Genomic DNA, 17,360 nt, shown 5'->3' on the forward strand with positions numbered 1-17,360 from the left:
CACTGAAATTGGGTTCATTAGACACACGTTAGGTTAGGTTCAGCTCTCAGCTTCTAGCAAGCTGTCAATAAAGCCTCATTTGGATAATATTTGGACATCCTGGTTTAATCACAGGTGGCGTAACATCACCCTGACAATTAATACCACAGCTACATCAGAGCAGACACACAAAGGTATATTGTCCATACACAATGAGCAGAACATGCACTTCCAGTATGGAGGACTCTGTCATTTCCCATAACTTAACATTAGAAAAAATAAAAATAAAGTTTCCAGAAGAGGGAGAGAGAACAGAAAGTCTCTCGCATGCTGTAAGATCCCAAATCACCTCACAACCCTGCCTCCATTGCAGACGGACTTCTGACATTTAAAGGCACAGTGCAGTACAGAAAACAGAACCATAAATACATGCACTTATCATTAAGATTACAGTAGCATCTCCAACTAAGATTGTGGTCCCATTATGCTAGGTACTGTATGTACATCTCGTAGGAGACTGTTTTTGTAAATAATTAAATCGGCTCAGTGGTATCCAGCTCTAACCAGATTTTGAACAGAAAATAAAGTAATAAAGACCAGAAAAAAAAAGGAATGATATAGTTTATTAGGCTGATGTGAATCAACCCATTTTACTACCTATCGCTGCAACAAACTGTGAAACTAACGGGATTAGCTATGAAAGCTGGCGCCTGGCATTTAATTTTCAATTTTAGTTTAAAAATTAGGATCTTCACTTTAAAAAAAAATCAATAGATTGAAGGAAAAATAATATTGAAGGGTATTAAATATTTCAGTGCCACAGGATATAGGGCACGCAGTTAATAGCCCACCTCCTCAAGGAAAGCCTGGGAAAATTAATAGGTCTTGAGACATCATCTGGAGGGTCAATAAAGCTGGACAAGGTGGGAAGTAGGTGCAGGACGCCTGTACATATCAGGTGGTTTGGTGGTGGCCTTGGCATGTTTCAGAACAGTGAGCAGAAAGGCCAGCTCCTGTGTATGTGCACTCCATGCTGTGGCTCTTCAGGTGCATCAAGCCACAACACCTCAGTGTAGAGATGAACAGAAGATGGACAGCAGGGATACTTGCCAATCGGTAACATGGCACATCACATCAGTATGACATTTACCCCAGTGCAGAGTCTCATTACAGGTCCTACATGTCACTAAAGTTCTACCCAAGTCCTCAAACGATGGAGCTCTGAGGATATGTCAAGGCTGCAGGCATTGGCTGGACAAACTCACCCAGAACTCTCGGTAATTGCTGGTGGTGCTAGCCCAAGCTGAAGCAGGTGCTGCCACAGCTTCATTGTTCCAAGACCCAGTGATGGGACAAGCCCTTCAGCCCACTGGTGGAAAGGCTAACAAGCACTCCTGTACTCAGGCAGCACCAGAACCTGCACCACTCGGAGACGTGGAACTTGGAAGGGTGAGACTGACCACAGAAGCAGGGAGGAGTTTTCCCAGGGACTGTTAGCGAGGGGGAGCTCAGCCTGAGGCAGCTGCTTACCTTTTCCTTCACACCTGCCCCCCGCCCGCCCTGCCGTGTTTGGGGCAGATTGACACAACAAGCTCAGTATGAATGAAGGCCCTTGAGGGCTGCTTCAAGCCAGTGGCCTATGATGGGTTCTGGGAAGCACCACTAGCGGTTAGAGACAAGGAGAGTGTAAACTGGGCTCTGAAAAGACTCTGTGAGTGAGCTGAACTTCTGCCAGGAACAGTACGATTGCCCAGGCCTGGGGGCTCCTGCAGGAGGTTCAGGGGCAAGAGATTCAAAGATACGATAGCCAAGCCCAAGCTGAGGGGCGGCTGACTACAGACCCGAGCTAGCAAGATTTAAGCTAACTTGGGGGTATGTTGGCTCAGGCTGCAATCACACACAGTGGCTGCAGTCTAGACATACCCTTAGTCTGTGAGGGGACTTTGACACAACTACATGGTAATAACTCTCTGAGTGTGCAGGGATATGACAGTCCTCTAGGGCTCCTGGAATCAGCATGCCACAGATTCCAGGGCACCAATATTGCACACAGACCAGGAGAGAGCTTTCTATCACATCAAATCTATTAATCAGCTGTGGGTGATAGACACATAATCATCCACTTCCAGAGAGACCTTTGGAGCATTTGTCGACTATAAAGGGGACCTCTGTGCTGAAGAAGTGATCAGGACAAAATGCAAATCTACATGAAATTGGAAGTATTGGAAATTGTATTTTGTTATTTTGGATTTGTCATTTTTCTTTGGGGGGAAAGGAGGATTTGGAGAGTGGGGTGCTTAAAAATAGGTCCTTTTCCCAATTAAAATGAAAACGAGGCCATTCCCAAGTTAAAAAAAAAAGGGAGCTCAGCATGTCTGAAAATCAGTCCCAAGGTAAAATATAATCCAGTTAAAATTCAGAAATAAACAGTGACGCAGTATTGCAGACCCCAGTAACATCACAACCCATAGCTTAGAATCCATGCAACACAAAATGACTAAGCATAGTTTTGGAAAGAAAAAGCGGGATAGTTCACAAGTGGCTAGGGTGACCAGATGTCCTGATTTTACAGGGATAGTCCCGATTTTTGGGTCTTTTTCTTATATAGGCTCCTATTACCCCCCACCACTGTCCCGATTTTTCACATTTGCTGTCTGGTCACCCTACAAGTGGCAAAGCAACAAGAAAGCAAACTGTGGTCTTTGCCTTCACTAAAGAGGACAGCGATAGCAGAGCTATCCATGTGCTGCCCATGTAATGAAGTCATCCTGCAGGTATGTAGCAGACTCTCTACTGAAATGCTGCCACTTCTGTAGCCCAGTGGGCTATTATATTCACTGCTACTGTAGCCCAGTGGGCTAGCTTGCCTTTATTATATTTACCACTTTGCATTATATTCTGATTTGCACTATATTTAGCAGTCATGCACGAAACCTACAGGCCTGTATCCTGTAAGACGTTAGCTCCAGCAAGTTAGAACAAGGCTTGAGACCTATGAACTTTGAACAGATAAACGGCCCAACAGAAAACCCCAAGTATTTGGGGAGCTGAAAATAGAATTTAAGGGGAAGTTCTGATCACAGATAAATAATTTAACCACAGATGTGTCCAGGCAAAAAACTGACATACATAACAGGTACATGAGATACATTTAAGGCTGGCCTGCTTACTTGCCTATATATCTTCTCTTATAAGTTTCTTATTTTCTTAGGGGTTTGATTGGGGAGGGATAGCTCAGTGGTTTGGCCTGCTAAACCCAAGGCTGTGAGTTCAATCCTTGAGGGGGCCATTTAGGGATCTGGGGAAAAAATCTGTCTGGGGATCGATCCTGCTCTGAACAGGGAGTTGGACTAGGTGACCTCCTGAGGTCCCTTCCAACCCTGATATTCTATGATTCTATTTGTTTTATTATAATAGGTTTATATTAGAGTATATTTTGGCTGTAACGTAAGGGACCTGCAAACCACATCCTGTATGTTGAGCTACGGCAATGTTAGCATACACACGTTTGGGACATTTCACCTAGATCAGGGGTTCCCAAACTTGGTTTGTGGCTTGTTCAGGGTAAGCCCCTGGAAGTAATCAATATAATTAATACGTAATCTAAAGATCGGGCAACGTTTCTAGGGTGGAACACAGCAGTTGTTTAACAGCACACAGTAACAGTGCTCAATTGAGGTGGTGAACCTCTGTGGGGGGTGGAGATTTTGCAACATTTCTAAGACTATTTGTTAGGCTGTGCCTTCACATTTGCTAATTTTTTCCCCCATGAAATTTATACCCATGTTTCATCCCATGCCAGAAAATGATCTTATTTAAAATCAAAACTCATTTTCCTAGGTAAAGAGAAGCCTGTGACGAGCACTATATTGGGGCAAAATAATCACTCCCCACCGCAAACTAGGCCAGGACAAGTGGATGCCTACAGCATATCAAGATAGAGAGGATGGTCTAGTGGCTAGGACACTGGGTTGTGAGTCAGAGCTGGGTTCGATCTCTGGCTCAGCCACAGCCTGCCTGTGTGACCTTGGGTAAGACACTATCTACCTCATGCCTCTGCTCCCCTCGCGGGGAGAACAGTACTTTCCTACCTCACAGGAATGGCCAGAAGATAAAATCCATTAATGACTGAAGTGCCCAGATAATAGACTGATGAGGGCCAGATAAATACCTAGGTAGACATACCACAGTGTATTTTTTAATTAGGATGTCCTCTCCTCATCCCTTATTTCCCCACAGTCTCTTTGTATTTGGTTTTCACTCCACCTGGTCTCTGCTCCATTTTTCACCCTATTTTTTCCCATGGAGATTTCCCTCCCTTTCTGCTCCCTTTTTCCACGGTCTCTCCCCTCCTCTAATCACTCCTACATTCCAGATGGTTCAAGAATCAGGCAAAACACATTTTCCCATCCCTAGCACTCAGCCAGCAGGCGACACTTATCTCTGCACCCAAACACTTGGTCACGGCAAAGACTTGCATCTCTCTGCCCAGCCCATCATAGTTCCCATTGTTTCGGGGGCGTAGTACTCACATCTATCATCATCCTCCAACCCTCCGTTTTCCCAGAGAGCAGGGGTTCAGGGCGAGCCAAGCCAGCATTGTTGATGCACACATCAACCCCTTGATGCAGAGTCTTGATTGCAGAGAACATAGATAGGATCTCCTCTTCATTGGACAGATCGCACTTATAGGGGATAAGGACGCCAGGGTATCCCGCACTCTGGCATTCTGCTGCCAATTTCTAGAGAAAGAAAAAAGGAAGGAAGAGAAAAGCAATCAGAGTCCCTTCCCCTGGGAAAGGCCCAACTGATCAGCTGTGCACTTCATTTCTGCCAGCAAGTACTTTCGTTATTAGTTTGTATTACAGCAGCACCTAACAGCCCCAACCAAGATCAAAGCCCCATTGTGCTAGACCTGTATAAACACATAACATGAGACATATATATACCTGCCCCTGGAAATTTCCACTACATGCATCCGACGAAGTGGGTATTCACCCACGAAAGCTCATGCTCCAAAACATCTGTTAGTCTATAAGGTGCCACAGGACTCTGCCGCTTTTACAGATCCAGACTAACACGGCTACCCCTCTGATACATAGCATGAGACAGTTACTGCCCCAAAGAGCTTGCAGACTAAATAGGAAAGATAGACAAGGGGAACAGAGGCACAGACAGGGGAAGTGAGTCACTCAAGGTCACACAGCCAATCTGCAACAGAGCCAGGAACAGAACCCAAATCCCAGCGTGGTCCACTATCCACCAGACCATGCTGCCTCTGCAGATATGGCTGCCAGAATCTCCTGTTCTGATGACTAAAATTATGGTCCTTGACCCTTGATTTTAAAACATCTTCACAGAAAGGGACTAAGGCTGTGACTACACTACAAGCACTTCAGCAGCAGCACTGTAGCTATGCCACTGTAGCACAGCAGTGTAGACACTTGCTATAGCGATGGAAGGGGGATTTCAGTCACGGTAGTAAATCCACCCCATCAACCTAGCCATGTCTAAATCGGGGCTTAGTTCAGTTTAACTACATCTCTCCAGGATGTGATTTTTTTCCACACTCCTGAGCAGTGTAGCTATGTCAGCCTAAGTTTTAGGTGTAAACCAGGCCTCAGACTTAGCAAGAGGAGGCCTGATCTTATGTGTAGCGTAGGCTGCCTTGCTGATTGCCTGTCACTTGCACATTACATTTGCTCATCCAGCTCCACCGTGCTTATCCTCTTGGGTTGGATGCTATAAATGTCACAGACATAACTACTCAAAACTGAATTCCCCTTGGTTTACATTTGTAAGGCCAGATCCTTAGCTGGCATCAATCAGCATCATTCCACTGAAGTGAACGGAGTTGCATTGATTTACACTAGCTAACAATCTGGCCCACGCTGTCTAAAGTGTGTGCTGGATTGTAGTATTTTACAGTAAGAAGATAATCTGCTGGGTGCAGAGGTGTTTTAAATATCAGACATTTCCAGGTAGCTTGAATGAATTGAACCGGGGCACAGCATGGACTGTGGTCTCAGAACTGTTAAAGGATTTATACAAAGTTCAGTCTTGGCCCTTATGACTCTTCACTGCACAAGACGACTATCCTTCACTGAAATCATTTTTTTTAATACTTAAAAACGTTTATTATTCAGATTACTTAATTTAGTCGCCTTGCATGGTGCAAATAATTGTTAACCTCTACATTTATAACAAAGAGCAACAAAAAGCAAAATTGGTCCACTGAGCCGCTGGGCAGTAACTCAAACAAAACATATGCTCTTATCAAATAATCCCCCCCAAAACACCCAAAGGAGAGAAAGCCTTGTAAAACAGATAGCTTTGCCTTACGTCCTGAAGATAGTCAGCAAATTTAGGGACTGATCCAGTACTGTAAACTATGGGAGCCTTTCCATTTACTTCAGTGGGAATTGGATCGGGCCTGGGGAGGAATGAATTCAAGTCAAAGGTCCTCCAACCACACCAATCTGGCGTTGTTAGCTTGAGCTTTCCATTGATTTCAATAGGACTTAAGTATGTACTTAAAATTAAGCACATGTTTAGGTTTTAGCTGCATCAGGGACTTGGTTTAAGCTGTCTGGTTTCCATACAAGTACTTTTCAGCGCCATCCGCACCATAGCGTATGCACCGTGAAACACTGATGCAGATCCACCAAGTGTCTGATGTCTTGGCACACCCCACACTGTGACAGTAACAGAGCCCACGCCTGGAGGTGACTTGCTGATGATTTAAGTTTCATTCGTGCGGTTTAACTAGCCAAAATAAATTGCAAGGCACCAGCCTTTGCAGGAATCTTCCTAAAGGGCACCTAGGTTTGGGAGGACTGACCTGTCTGCTGCCCACAAGGAAATGATCGAGGTCAAGGTCTAAGGGTCGGATCCAGCAGCCACTGACGTCAATGGAAAGACTCCCATTGATGTGAGTGGGCACTGGATCAGGCATTAGCACTGTTGTACAAGAATGATTCCCGGTCTAGTGATCCAGCCCTGATCATCTTAACGTGACAGACGTAAAGGGTACTGTATGTAGTAATATATATTAATAATAAATAATAATTAAATTGTTATAGATTAAATAATAATAATATTACCCTTCCCTTACCAAGTGATATATTCAAAGGGGTTAGGGTCTACAAAATCGACTAAAATGTAACACTAATACTTTTAGGTCATTCTGACCTCCCGTATATCAGAGGCCACTAAACAACCCATACTCAGCCCAACAACCAGAGTTAGACCAAAGTACTGTATTACAGTCCTCAGGTGACTAAACTATTGTGCGCCCAACCTCCCTCTTCCCACTGGTGTTTGTTTTATAAACCGGTCTTTGCAGCAACAAGTAATTTAAACAACCACCAAAAGGCAAGCAAAAACCATGCCCGGCTTCTGGTGAGTCCTGAATAAGACAGGGTCTGAACTCACTCTCAAAATACACATGCAGGGCTTTGTTAATGCAAGCAGCAGGAGGGGATGAGTGATTTAAATTGAGCTCTCCGCAACAATCAGTTTGTCAAAGAAACATCAGTGGAACGTCAACATTAAAAGAACTAGCTCGGTTTTAAAAGACACAGAGTGAATAGATTCTGCCCCACCGAAGGCAATGACAAAGCTCCCATTGATTTCAACGACACCAGGATTTCCCCCACAGTATGTAAATTTTGGGAACTAGTTACCTTGGCATTGTCTTTTAAAATTAATATACAAGACAGTGAAAGCGTACTAGAGTTCACACATTGCCTTCTTGTAATATAAATATTCAGTTGGAATGTTAAATTATAACATACAGCATATAACGAGTTCCTTTCTTTGGGGAGAAAAATTAAAAGTAAATGAAACTGCATTCTCTTAAGTGTTCCCTTCCCTTTCCCATAAAATATTAGGGTTACAGCTGGTTCACATTTTTCAAAATTCACATTTTTATTACATTTTCAATTGAAATATCTATTTTCGACCAAGGGAGGGGGGAGGGGAAATCACAAAAAATGTGATTCTCTCTCCCCTGCTTGTTTTCTGATCAGCTCCAGTCAGAATTTTAAAATATGAGCAATTGCTTCAGGGGTGTTTTGGAGTTTTCGTTTGTTTGTCTGTTTGTTTTGGGGGGGGGGACTCAGTAAACCTCAGTTTTGTTCCCAGTTACTGCATTTGTTTGTGTGTGTCAGCCATATTTTCAAACGTTATTGTTTCATGTACTTCCACCTTTAAAGACTGATCACATTCTTCCCCACTGACCTCAGCTGGAGGTTTGTACTCTCAGAGCTCTTAAAATTAGGAAATTTGGGACTTCATCAAAGTCAACAGAGCTACCCTGATCTACACCAGCTGAGAGTCCAGCTCACAGAATCTCAGAGGTGGGTAACTTAAATCAGCGGCTACTTTTGAACATTTTGACCTTAATATATCTCATTTTCCCCCATCTGTAATTCCGACTTGCCTCACAGGCATATTGTGAGGCTTAAATCATTAATGTTTGTGAAGTACTTTGAGATCTTGGGTAGGAAAGAGCTACTGTATTCCAAGTCTGGACAATGCACTCATTATCATGGTATCTGAGCTGGAGACATGTAAAATAATATTCATAAAGCTTTCAACATACACACATGGCACCTCCAAATAGGTGCTTGTGTTGCTATAAAACAATATACATAAGAAACAACAATGGTTAAAACCTCTAAAAAGTAAGAATATAAAAGCCAGATGGAAGGGTGGGGCGATTTGACACATGAAACAAGAGTAATTTAAAAGACAAAGCACTTGAGAAGGAAAGACAATCTCACATCCTGCAGGCTACTGCAGTGAACCAAAAGGTCACCTGCCGACCTACGGGGAGGTGGTGAGACCTCAGATAGGTTGGGGGAGGGAGTTAAGTCACAAGCAGATCAGCACTGTTTGTGCCAAAGCAAGGAACGCGATCGTTAGGGAATCATTCACTTAGCACTGACTGTGTAAGACAATCGAGACCCAAACCCTGCCCCAGATAAAAGGGGGGGGGGGGAAATAATCAAGCTTTAAACATGCAAAGAACAGTACACAGTGATACAAATGCACAATTCTGTACCACGAGTAAGAGTCTGTAAGATGATGTCCTTTCAAATTAACCTCTCTCTGATATTTTTTCCATATCCTTGTCCTTTATTTCCTTGAAATGTCGCTGGTCACCTTGGGCCTGATTCTCAGTTATGCTAAGGCCCTTTTATGCCACTAAAGGTGGATGCAAGTGTAATTCAGGAGTAAAGTAGTTCTTAGAGCTTCCAGACAAGAGGTAATTGCAGGGGTGGCTCTAGACATTTCGCCCAAGCACGGCGGCATGCCGCGGGGGGTGCTCTGCCGGTCACCGGTCCCGTGGCTCCGGTGGACCTTCCACAGGCGTGTCTGCGGAGGGTCCGCTGGTCCCGCGGCTTTGGTGGACCTCCCGCAGGTGTGCCTGCGGAGGGTCCGCTGGTCCCACGGCTCCACCGAAGCCGCGGGACCAGCGGACCCTCCGCAGGCACGCCTGCGGGAGGTCCACTGGAGCTGCAGGACCAGCGGACCCTCCATAGGCATGCCACCGAAGGCGGCCTGCCTGCCACCCTCCCGGCGACCGGCAGAGCACGCGCTTGGCGTGCTGGGGCCTGGAGCCACCCCTGGGTAATTGACACCCACTTTAACACCCCTTTTAAGGCTAGAGTGGTGCAAAGCAGTGTTAGGGCTGGTCTACCCTGGAAATGTCCATCAGCATAGCTACATTTCTCGGGGGTGTGAAAAATCCACAGCCCTGAGAGATGTCGCTGTCTCTAGCCCTCGGGGTAGACAGCACCAGGTCGATGGAAGAATTCTTCCATCATCCTAGCTACCGCCTCTCTGGAAATTGGATTATCTACACCTACAGGAGAACCCCTCCCGCACTGCTGTGTGTGTCTACACTGAAGTGCTACAGCGACACAGCTGCAGTGCTGAACATGTCCTGCTGTGTTGCCAAGTCCCTACATCACCAAATGACATTGGCAAAAGAAAAATGTCTTTGCGATTTGTTTCTCCCCAGTCACAACTCTTCTGTTGAATCCCATAGGATATCTGCGCCGAACTGAACGGAGTAAGGGTTTCAGGCTTCGGGCCTAGGGCTTGACTTCACTGCTAAAACAGATGCATTTTTTATCTCAGGGTAACTAACATGCATGAACCATCCTGAGTTGAAAATACAGAGAAGACCAGGGACTTCAATTTTATATGAGGTAAACTAGGTAAAGTCAACTTCACGTGGGGTTATAGTGCTGACCTCGCCTAATTTACCTTGAGGTGAAGCAAAAATGCCAGGCTTTCACCGTGTTTTTACCATATTAGTTACCCTGAGGTAAAAAACACACACCTTTTCAGCAATGAAGACAAGGCCTGATTATGATCTCACCTACACCACTGCAAACCAGGAATAATTCCACTAAATAATTCCACAATGGAATTACCAGATTAAAAACAGTGTAAGCAAGAGATGACAGCACCTGGTATATCAGCATCCTGCTCCATGACTGGGGCTTCTAGGCATTACAGTCACAAACATAATGATTTGTTTATTAATGATAATCAGGACCTGTGGGCCCAGTTCACGATTTCCTGCATCGTTTACAATCACACCATGCAAAACAGATATAAAGTGCTACCATTGTCATCTGGTAGCCTTTTATTCCCATTTTCCATTAATGTAAATAACTAAAGTTCCCTATACTACCAACCAACTTCCTTAATACTGGCCTTAGCATTACCCCCCCGAGACTTGTCTGGAGCTACTCTTCATTTACACCAATGTAACTGCAATCACACAGTCAGACCTTTAATTAGCAACTAAATCCCCGCAAAAGTGCCTTGTTACAAGTAACTGTCAGTTTGCACAATGTAAGTTTACACTGAATTTTGTTGAATATTTGCCCTTAAAAAACAAAAAAGAGACATGCAGACCATGCTCAGAGTGTGCTAGGATTCATTACATATAGTAAACAACAAACCTCTACATTGCAAAATACATGATGATCCCGTATCAAAAATCTGGCAAGTGAAAACAGGGTGAAATTCTGCTCCTTCACAAGAAGCCCAAGAAAAGGTCTTTGTGCAGGGGAGGCTTAGGGCTCATTGTATATGAACAGAAAGATGAAGATTATTGGATACATTTTTTTCCACAGTTCTGTTATGCTTGGGTTTGTTTGTCCTCTTTTCCCCCTGAATTTAATAGGCAAAACTCATAAAGCAGCATTACGTTATGGGAACCAAAGGGAATTTGTGTGTATGTGCTTTTTTAATGTGAATGCTTCCAACAGAAATATGGCTCAATTTATTATTCATTTGTGCAGCTTTAAGGGCCTGATTCTCCCCTCACAGCAGTGTAAATTAGGAGCCGCTCATTTCAAGTCAATGGTATTACACTGGTGTAAATCGGAGGGGAATCAGGCCCTGAGTTGATTAGGTTTTTTTTTTTAATCCTGCCTGTATGCAGAGAGGATTAGACTCTTCACACACATTCACAAGGGATATTAACATTTTGTTTCCTTGCTTAGTTTTCATCTTTTATTGCAGGAGCTTGAATAGCTTCCCAGCATATCACCTACACGCTGTAATGCATTTGTTCTATGCATTCACCCTCTGGAAGCCACATCCTGGTCCCTGCTTCAGCTGCTTTACAACTGCCCTAACTTAGAGCAACATCGAGGCTCCTCAAATGTGCACACGGGGCAAAAGCCACTTCCAGACAGCCCCTGGGATCAGAAGGGGGTATAAAATCGACACACTTTTGCCTCCCGGTATCAGGTTTTGCATCAAGAACAATACAATGATCTAGCTCCATGTGGCTGATCTGTCCTATGTATTTGTATCCATTCACCCGGGAGGTTGTGACCCAGTATGAGCAAACCCTTACGCGTCTCCATGAGAATTTTTAAAGGCAAAAATCAGGTCATTTGAGAGGAAAAAAATTAAATGATAATATTAAAAAAATATTTACACAGACAAGATTCTGAATCCACATGTGAAAGTCTTTTTAACATTATTTAACTGAATATACATGTTCTGTGCTTGTACAGCACCCAGCACAACAGAGGTCTCATCACAAGATCGGGGCCACTAATAAAAATAATAAATAATGTCACAGCCTGGAGGGTGACAAGCTGTAGGCTTAACACACACAAGTGTGGATAAAGGACACAGCACTTGCATGCATTACCATTGCTAATTAGTCATTATCAGTGATTATTATGAGCATCCAGCTCTTTTATCAAACTAAATGATACAAAGCTAATGAAATGAGAGGCTCTGCGGCTCTCCATGTGTGTTAATCATTCAACAGCCACAGCCCAAAATTCTCCAGAGGATGCCCTCTCACCCCTTCCGAAGGGCCCTGATGCTAATGAGAAACAGCATCTCATCTCTGATGTGTCACATTAGAGACAGTGACAGCTTCCAGCATGAGGCGATAAGTCACATGATGTCTGGCTGCTGGGGAGAGATGGACTCTGGCTACAAACATCCACCAAATCACTCCAAGTTCTGTAGCCCGCAGCCGTTTCACCAATGTGACATTTCAGCGGGTGAAATAAAACGTACATCCCATTAAAGGGAGCTCTCTTTTCCTTTATACCCGTCTCTCTGTATCCAAAGTGACTGGCCACTTGCAGGACAGTGCGGGGACAACCTCTCCTGATGCAGTGCAGTGCATGACTATGTGACAGACCTCATATCATAAGCCCTTTCCTCCACAGGAGACTGATTTGTGTTGCATCCTGACAATGCAAACAGATAACATTTGCTGCTGCAAAAATAGATCAGTAAAAGGCTCACAGCCACTCCAACTTGTGCGGTGATCTGACCAGATCTCATGATCTAAGCAGCCTTGTGCAGGGTCAGTACTCGAACAGGAGGCCTCCAAGGAGCACCTTGAGAGGGTGTGGTCCAGGTTTCAGAGTGGCACTCTTCCCTCCATGTCCAGGGTGAATACCTGCGGCAATATGGTGCTAGGATTTCAGACGGCTACAGGTGCTGATTTCTGGATGAGATGTAAAACTAAAGGCGTTAACTGCTTGCAGCGTTTTCCTCATGGGCCATCTCCAGACCTATTGAAATCAGTGGGAGTCCTTCCATTGACTTCAATGGCTGTTGAATTAGGCCCCATCAGGGTAAGGTGCTAATCCAAGCTGGAACCTGGGTGGACAACAAGGCTGCCTATCTAAATTCCAGCTACATTTCTACCGGATACAGTGGCCCAGATTGCACTGTCCTACAGAAATACCAGTGGGAGGAGGCTTGGAAGCGGAAAACCCTGCAAGGATACCCTCAGTGTTTTCCCCAAAAGCATTCCACTAAATGGACAGCAGCTCTGCCCACCCCCCCCTCTGCATCCCAGTTTCCACTTAGGACAGAGGCTCAGTATAAGTATAACAAGAGTGATAAACCAATGCATTAAAGATCTATCCCATCTTGGGGGCACTAACAAGCTTGGCAGCCAACTTTCACTGCTTATTAACAGACTTATTCTTTTGTCAGCTATCACAGAGGTGAACTTCAGACAAAACCCCCAGGTCCAAATGCTGTGAAATTCAGGGTTGGTCAGAATCCAAAGCAAGACCCAGATCTGAATTTTGCAGCAGGTCTGTATTAATATAATGAGCCAAAGCAAAAGCCCACAGATCTAAATACCCTGGTTGAAACCCTGGCCCTAATGAAATCAATGGAAGCTTTGCCATTGACTTCACTAGCAATTTCACTCCCTGAACTTTCAGAGTATTTGAGAGCTGACTCCAGAGCCAAATTTTGCAGCTCAGGCACTTCTCAAAGGGTTTTCCTCAGTCCGTGACTAAGGATGAAGCAAACAGATTCTCTTAACCCTGTTGCACATAGGGAAGCTAAACTATGCAGGTTCCAAGGACTTAAGCAGCTACAATACATCCTGAGTCTGCTGTTATGAGGGAAGAGGGAATTCTGCTTCAGAATGCTTTGTTCCACTCGTACATTTACTCAGGTAGTTAGGGAGGTAGAGAGCACCTGGCAGAGTCATCAAGGGGCACAAGAGAAATGATCATCTTCTAAATAAACATTAGAGACAGAGGAAAAATGAACGTTATGGCACACAGGGAAAATCGGGGGGAAAATACAGTGTGAAATCTTCCCTACATGTCACAGACATTTGCAGAGAGAAGTGGAGGGGGGGGGAGTGGGCAAAACCAAAGCGTAGGCACTGGCTCCTATCCAACTTGCCTCCTGATGCAGCTGATTCCTCAGTTCAACATGCGAACAAGAGAGGGAAAACTTTGAAATACATGGTCCCCTACAGCTTTGCAAGAATCAACGTTCTGTTCATCTGCCAGCAGCAATCAGGACAGCAACACAACTCAGAACTGTGCAACTCACTCACTCCTCTGGCTTTCGTGGAAATGAGGAGAGACAGCAACATGGTCAAAGAAGAGGCCAGAAAATCCTAGCAGAACTCAATGAATTCTGGACCCTAAAAGCGTGACCTGGGAGGCACAGCCGGGGATCAGGGTTCTAGTCCAGCTCTCCCGATCACGTGCTGTGTGGCCTTGGGCAAGTCACAATCTCCGATGAGTCTCCTCAGTTACCCACTGGGATGATGAGATGCACAGGCTGAGACTGGGTTTGAGTGCCCGATTCTCACGCATTTTGATTGGAGTTGGACATCCAAATCCCTTAGGCCACTTTGCAAATCTCAGCCTTAATGTCTAAGGGTCTGATCCAAAGCCCATTGTCTTAAGTGGGCACTAGATCAGGTCGTATAACACTTCAAATTACTTAAATGAAGGTGCTACAGTAAAGCAAACTGTGATTACTATTACCACTAGTACTACAGAACAAAGTGGGGGGGACTTGCTGAGTTCAGCCTCAATGACAGGGAAATCGATACATTTGAATAGCATCATCCTGTCTATCGGGTTCTGCTTGTGCTGAGCTAGACAATATTTCGGTAGGACACAGCATAAAACTGACCCTATGATTGAATTATAGCGCCCCCCCCCTTATTGTGCGTGGTTTCATTTGGCCATTGATGTGCTCTTGCTGATAGGCCCACTGTGTGCTGATAAGGTTTGAAGGAAGATGTGTGTTTAAAAAGAGGAAAAGACCATAGCATACACTTGAAGAAACATTTTTAAGAGGCCATTTGCAAAAGCAGCAGTCGGGCAAATTAAAAGAAGCATCCAGAGCTGCTGGGAGGTGTTCAGATTTAAAAATTTAATCACAGCTAATGTTAAAATTATATAATACACAGGTTAAGGAAGGAGTGTCTGTACATCCAGATATAGTGCTTAGATCATCCAAAATTACAAAATTTGTTTTAAAAGTCAGAAATTACATAGAGAACAATCTGCAATAACCCAAATTTAGATTAAAATTTAACAATACTGTTTAATTATTAGCATCCAAATATTCGGGTACATCACTCATGAAAAGTTATACAGACAGTTGGTTTTAGAAAGCAAATATTGCAATGACTGGAGCCCTATAAGAATCTAGGCAGACACAGATGATAAGATAGAAGGGGCCATTCATCCATTTTGATCACAGCTTTACTTCAAGGCGTCAGCTTTCATGATTATTTCAATGGTTCAGAGAGACATAATGCCCCAAGTTCAGAGATCTTCCCAGACAGAAAACAATCTTGCAGCCTGAATGCCAATACCTCAAAAAAAGAGAGCTTATCACACCACATTTGCCTGTTACAAAGTATCACAACAGAAGAGTCTCAGCGGCATTGGTGGTGACATTCTATGCCCCCATAAGCCTGTCTGTGGCCATGTACTTTCTGTACTTGGGATAAGATCTTAATTTGCTCCCAAATGCAATCACTGTATCTTGGTACATCCTGCCACCCCAGGGAACAGGAAGTCCTAGTAAGCAACCTACGCCAGGCACTCAGGCACCAAAGGTCACTCTTGATTTTAGGATTTCTAAGCAGCAGACGACACATGTTAAGCCATCATGTCCACTGCAGTGTAAAATAAACTTGTCAGGAAATTAAGATCCACTAATCCAAATGCTGCAGTTAACACTCAGCACAAAGAGCTCGGTCAGTTGGAAGAAGAATATTTCCTTCTGTCCTCTTCCTGATAAGACAATTCTCTCCCCTGCTGAGTCTCCCTAAGAAACTTCACTTGAGATAGAGAGATATATTTTACACACACACACACACACACACACACACACCCACCCCCATCAGGTCCCTGCTCCCCCAAGATACAGAAGAAAACAGAACACATGGCAAATAAGTAAACCCACTGGAGACCTCATCCTGTGAAACAGTGTCAAAATTGTTTGGATCAGATTCTCATTTACAGTGCAGAGGGACCTTAAAATGGGCATGAATTACATTTACATCCAGAGCAGTGTAAAAGGGCCTTTATGTAAAGGGGAATAAGGCTTTCTCTATCTTGTAATTTCTCTATCTTGTAATTTGGGGGTATTCCCCCACTTGTCTGAGACAAGTGGGGGAATACCCCCAAATTCTGGCATCTGCAGAACATTAAAAAGTTCTAACTGAGGGTGGCTGGGGAGGGAGTGGAGAAGATTAATAGCAACTAATTCCAAACTGACTTCACCTGTCTCTTATTATTGGGAACAGCAAGACAGTTTGGGAGAGATGTAACAAGAATGAAATAACACATCTGGTAGGCTCAAGACTGAGCTGGTCTTAATTTCACAAGTCTTGGCCATTTTTAATTTTTCTAAATTGCTGTTCTTTTTTAAAAACTGACAAAGTGCACTGCAGTACACTCAAGGATGATGTGAGAATTTTGTTCAATTACTGTTCCAGTGGTGCCTGGAATTTTAACTGTCACTGTCACTTTCCATCATGGTAACGCAGGATGCTGTCATTTGATGTTAATGTACCAAGTTACAGAAAACAAAAGCAGGACATCCACTATATCTCAAGGTTATCAAGAATCATTGTGCATCTTGGATAACAAAGAGAAAGAGTCAAAAAAAAATCACACATTTACATGCTGTAAAAGTGCAGAGAAACACACACACACACACTTCTCCCCACATGACCCCAAAGACCTGTAGAGCTGGCTGAAATTCAATGTAATTTCAACATTTATAAAATAAATGGGAGGAGGGAGGAATCAATAAAATCCTCACCAAATTTCCCCCCCCCCCCCAGCTCTGTATTGTCTCCAAGTGTATATGAAAGTTTCCCAGTACACTTCTGCACATAGGACAAATCATTGCAGTTACTCCGAGGCACATGCCTACTCAAGGGAGGTTTAAACAGTTGTTGCTTCTCCAGTTTTGAGGGCTGATCTAAGTGCCATGGGACAGTCTGGAAGAATAGGGAAAACCTAGAACTTTAGGAGATGCTTCACCCCCTTCATCTTTGTTAGATTAGGGAATCAGTAACAGAA

The 17,360-nt window shown here is 44.0% G+C and overlaps 1 protein-coding gene across 4 annotated transcripts in view; it reads right to left on the reverse strand.

Moving 5' to 3' along the window:
- DHRS11 (dehydrogenase/reductase 11) overlaps positions 1-17,360 on the reverse strand; it is a 71,033-nt gene that overhangs the window by 15,875 nt on the left and 37,798 nt on the right. For all 4 annotated transcript variants that reach the window (XM_039507240.1, XM_039507243.1, XM_039507241.1 and 1 more), the window contains exon 2: positions 4,512-4,721. In XM_039507240.1, coding sequence (XP_039363174.1) covers positions 4,512-4,721 — 210 coding nt within the window. The remainder of the gene's footprint in view (positions 1-4,511; positions 4,722-17,360) is intronic.

The sequence above is a fragment of the Mauremys reevesii genome, linkage group 20, assembly GCF_016161935.1.
Source record: "Mauremys reevesii isolate NIE-2019 linkage group 20, ASM1616193v1, whole genome shotgun sequence".
In the NCBI taxonomy this organism is placed as follows: domain Eukaryota; kingdom Metazoa; phylum Chordata; order Testudines; family Geoemydidae; genus Mauremys; species Mauremys reevesii.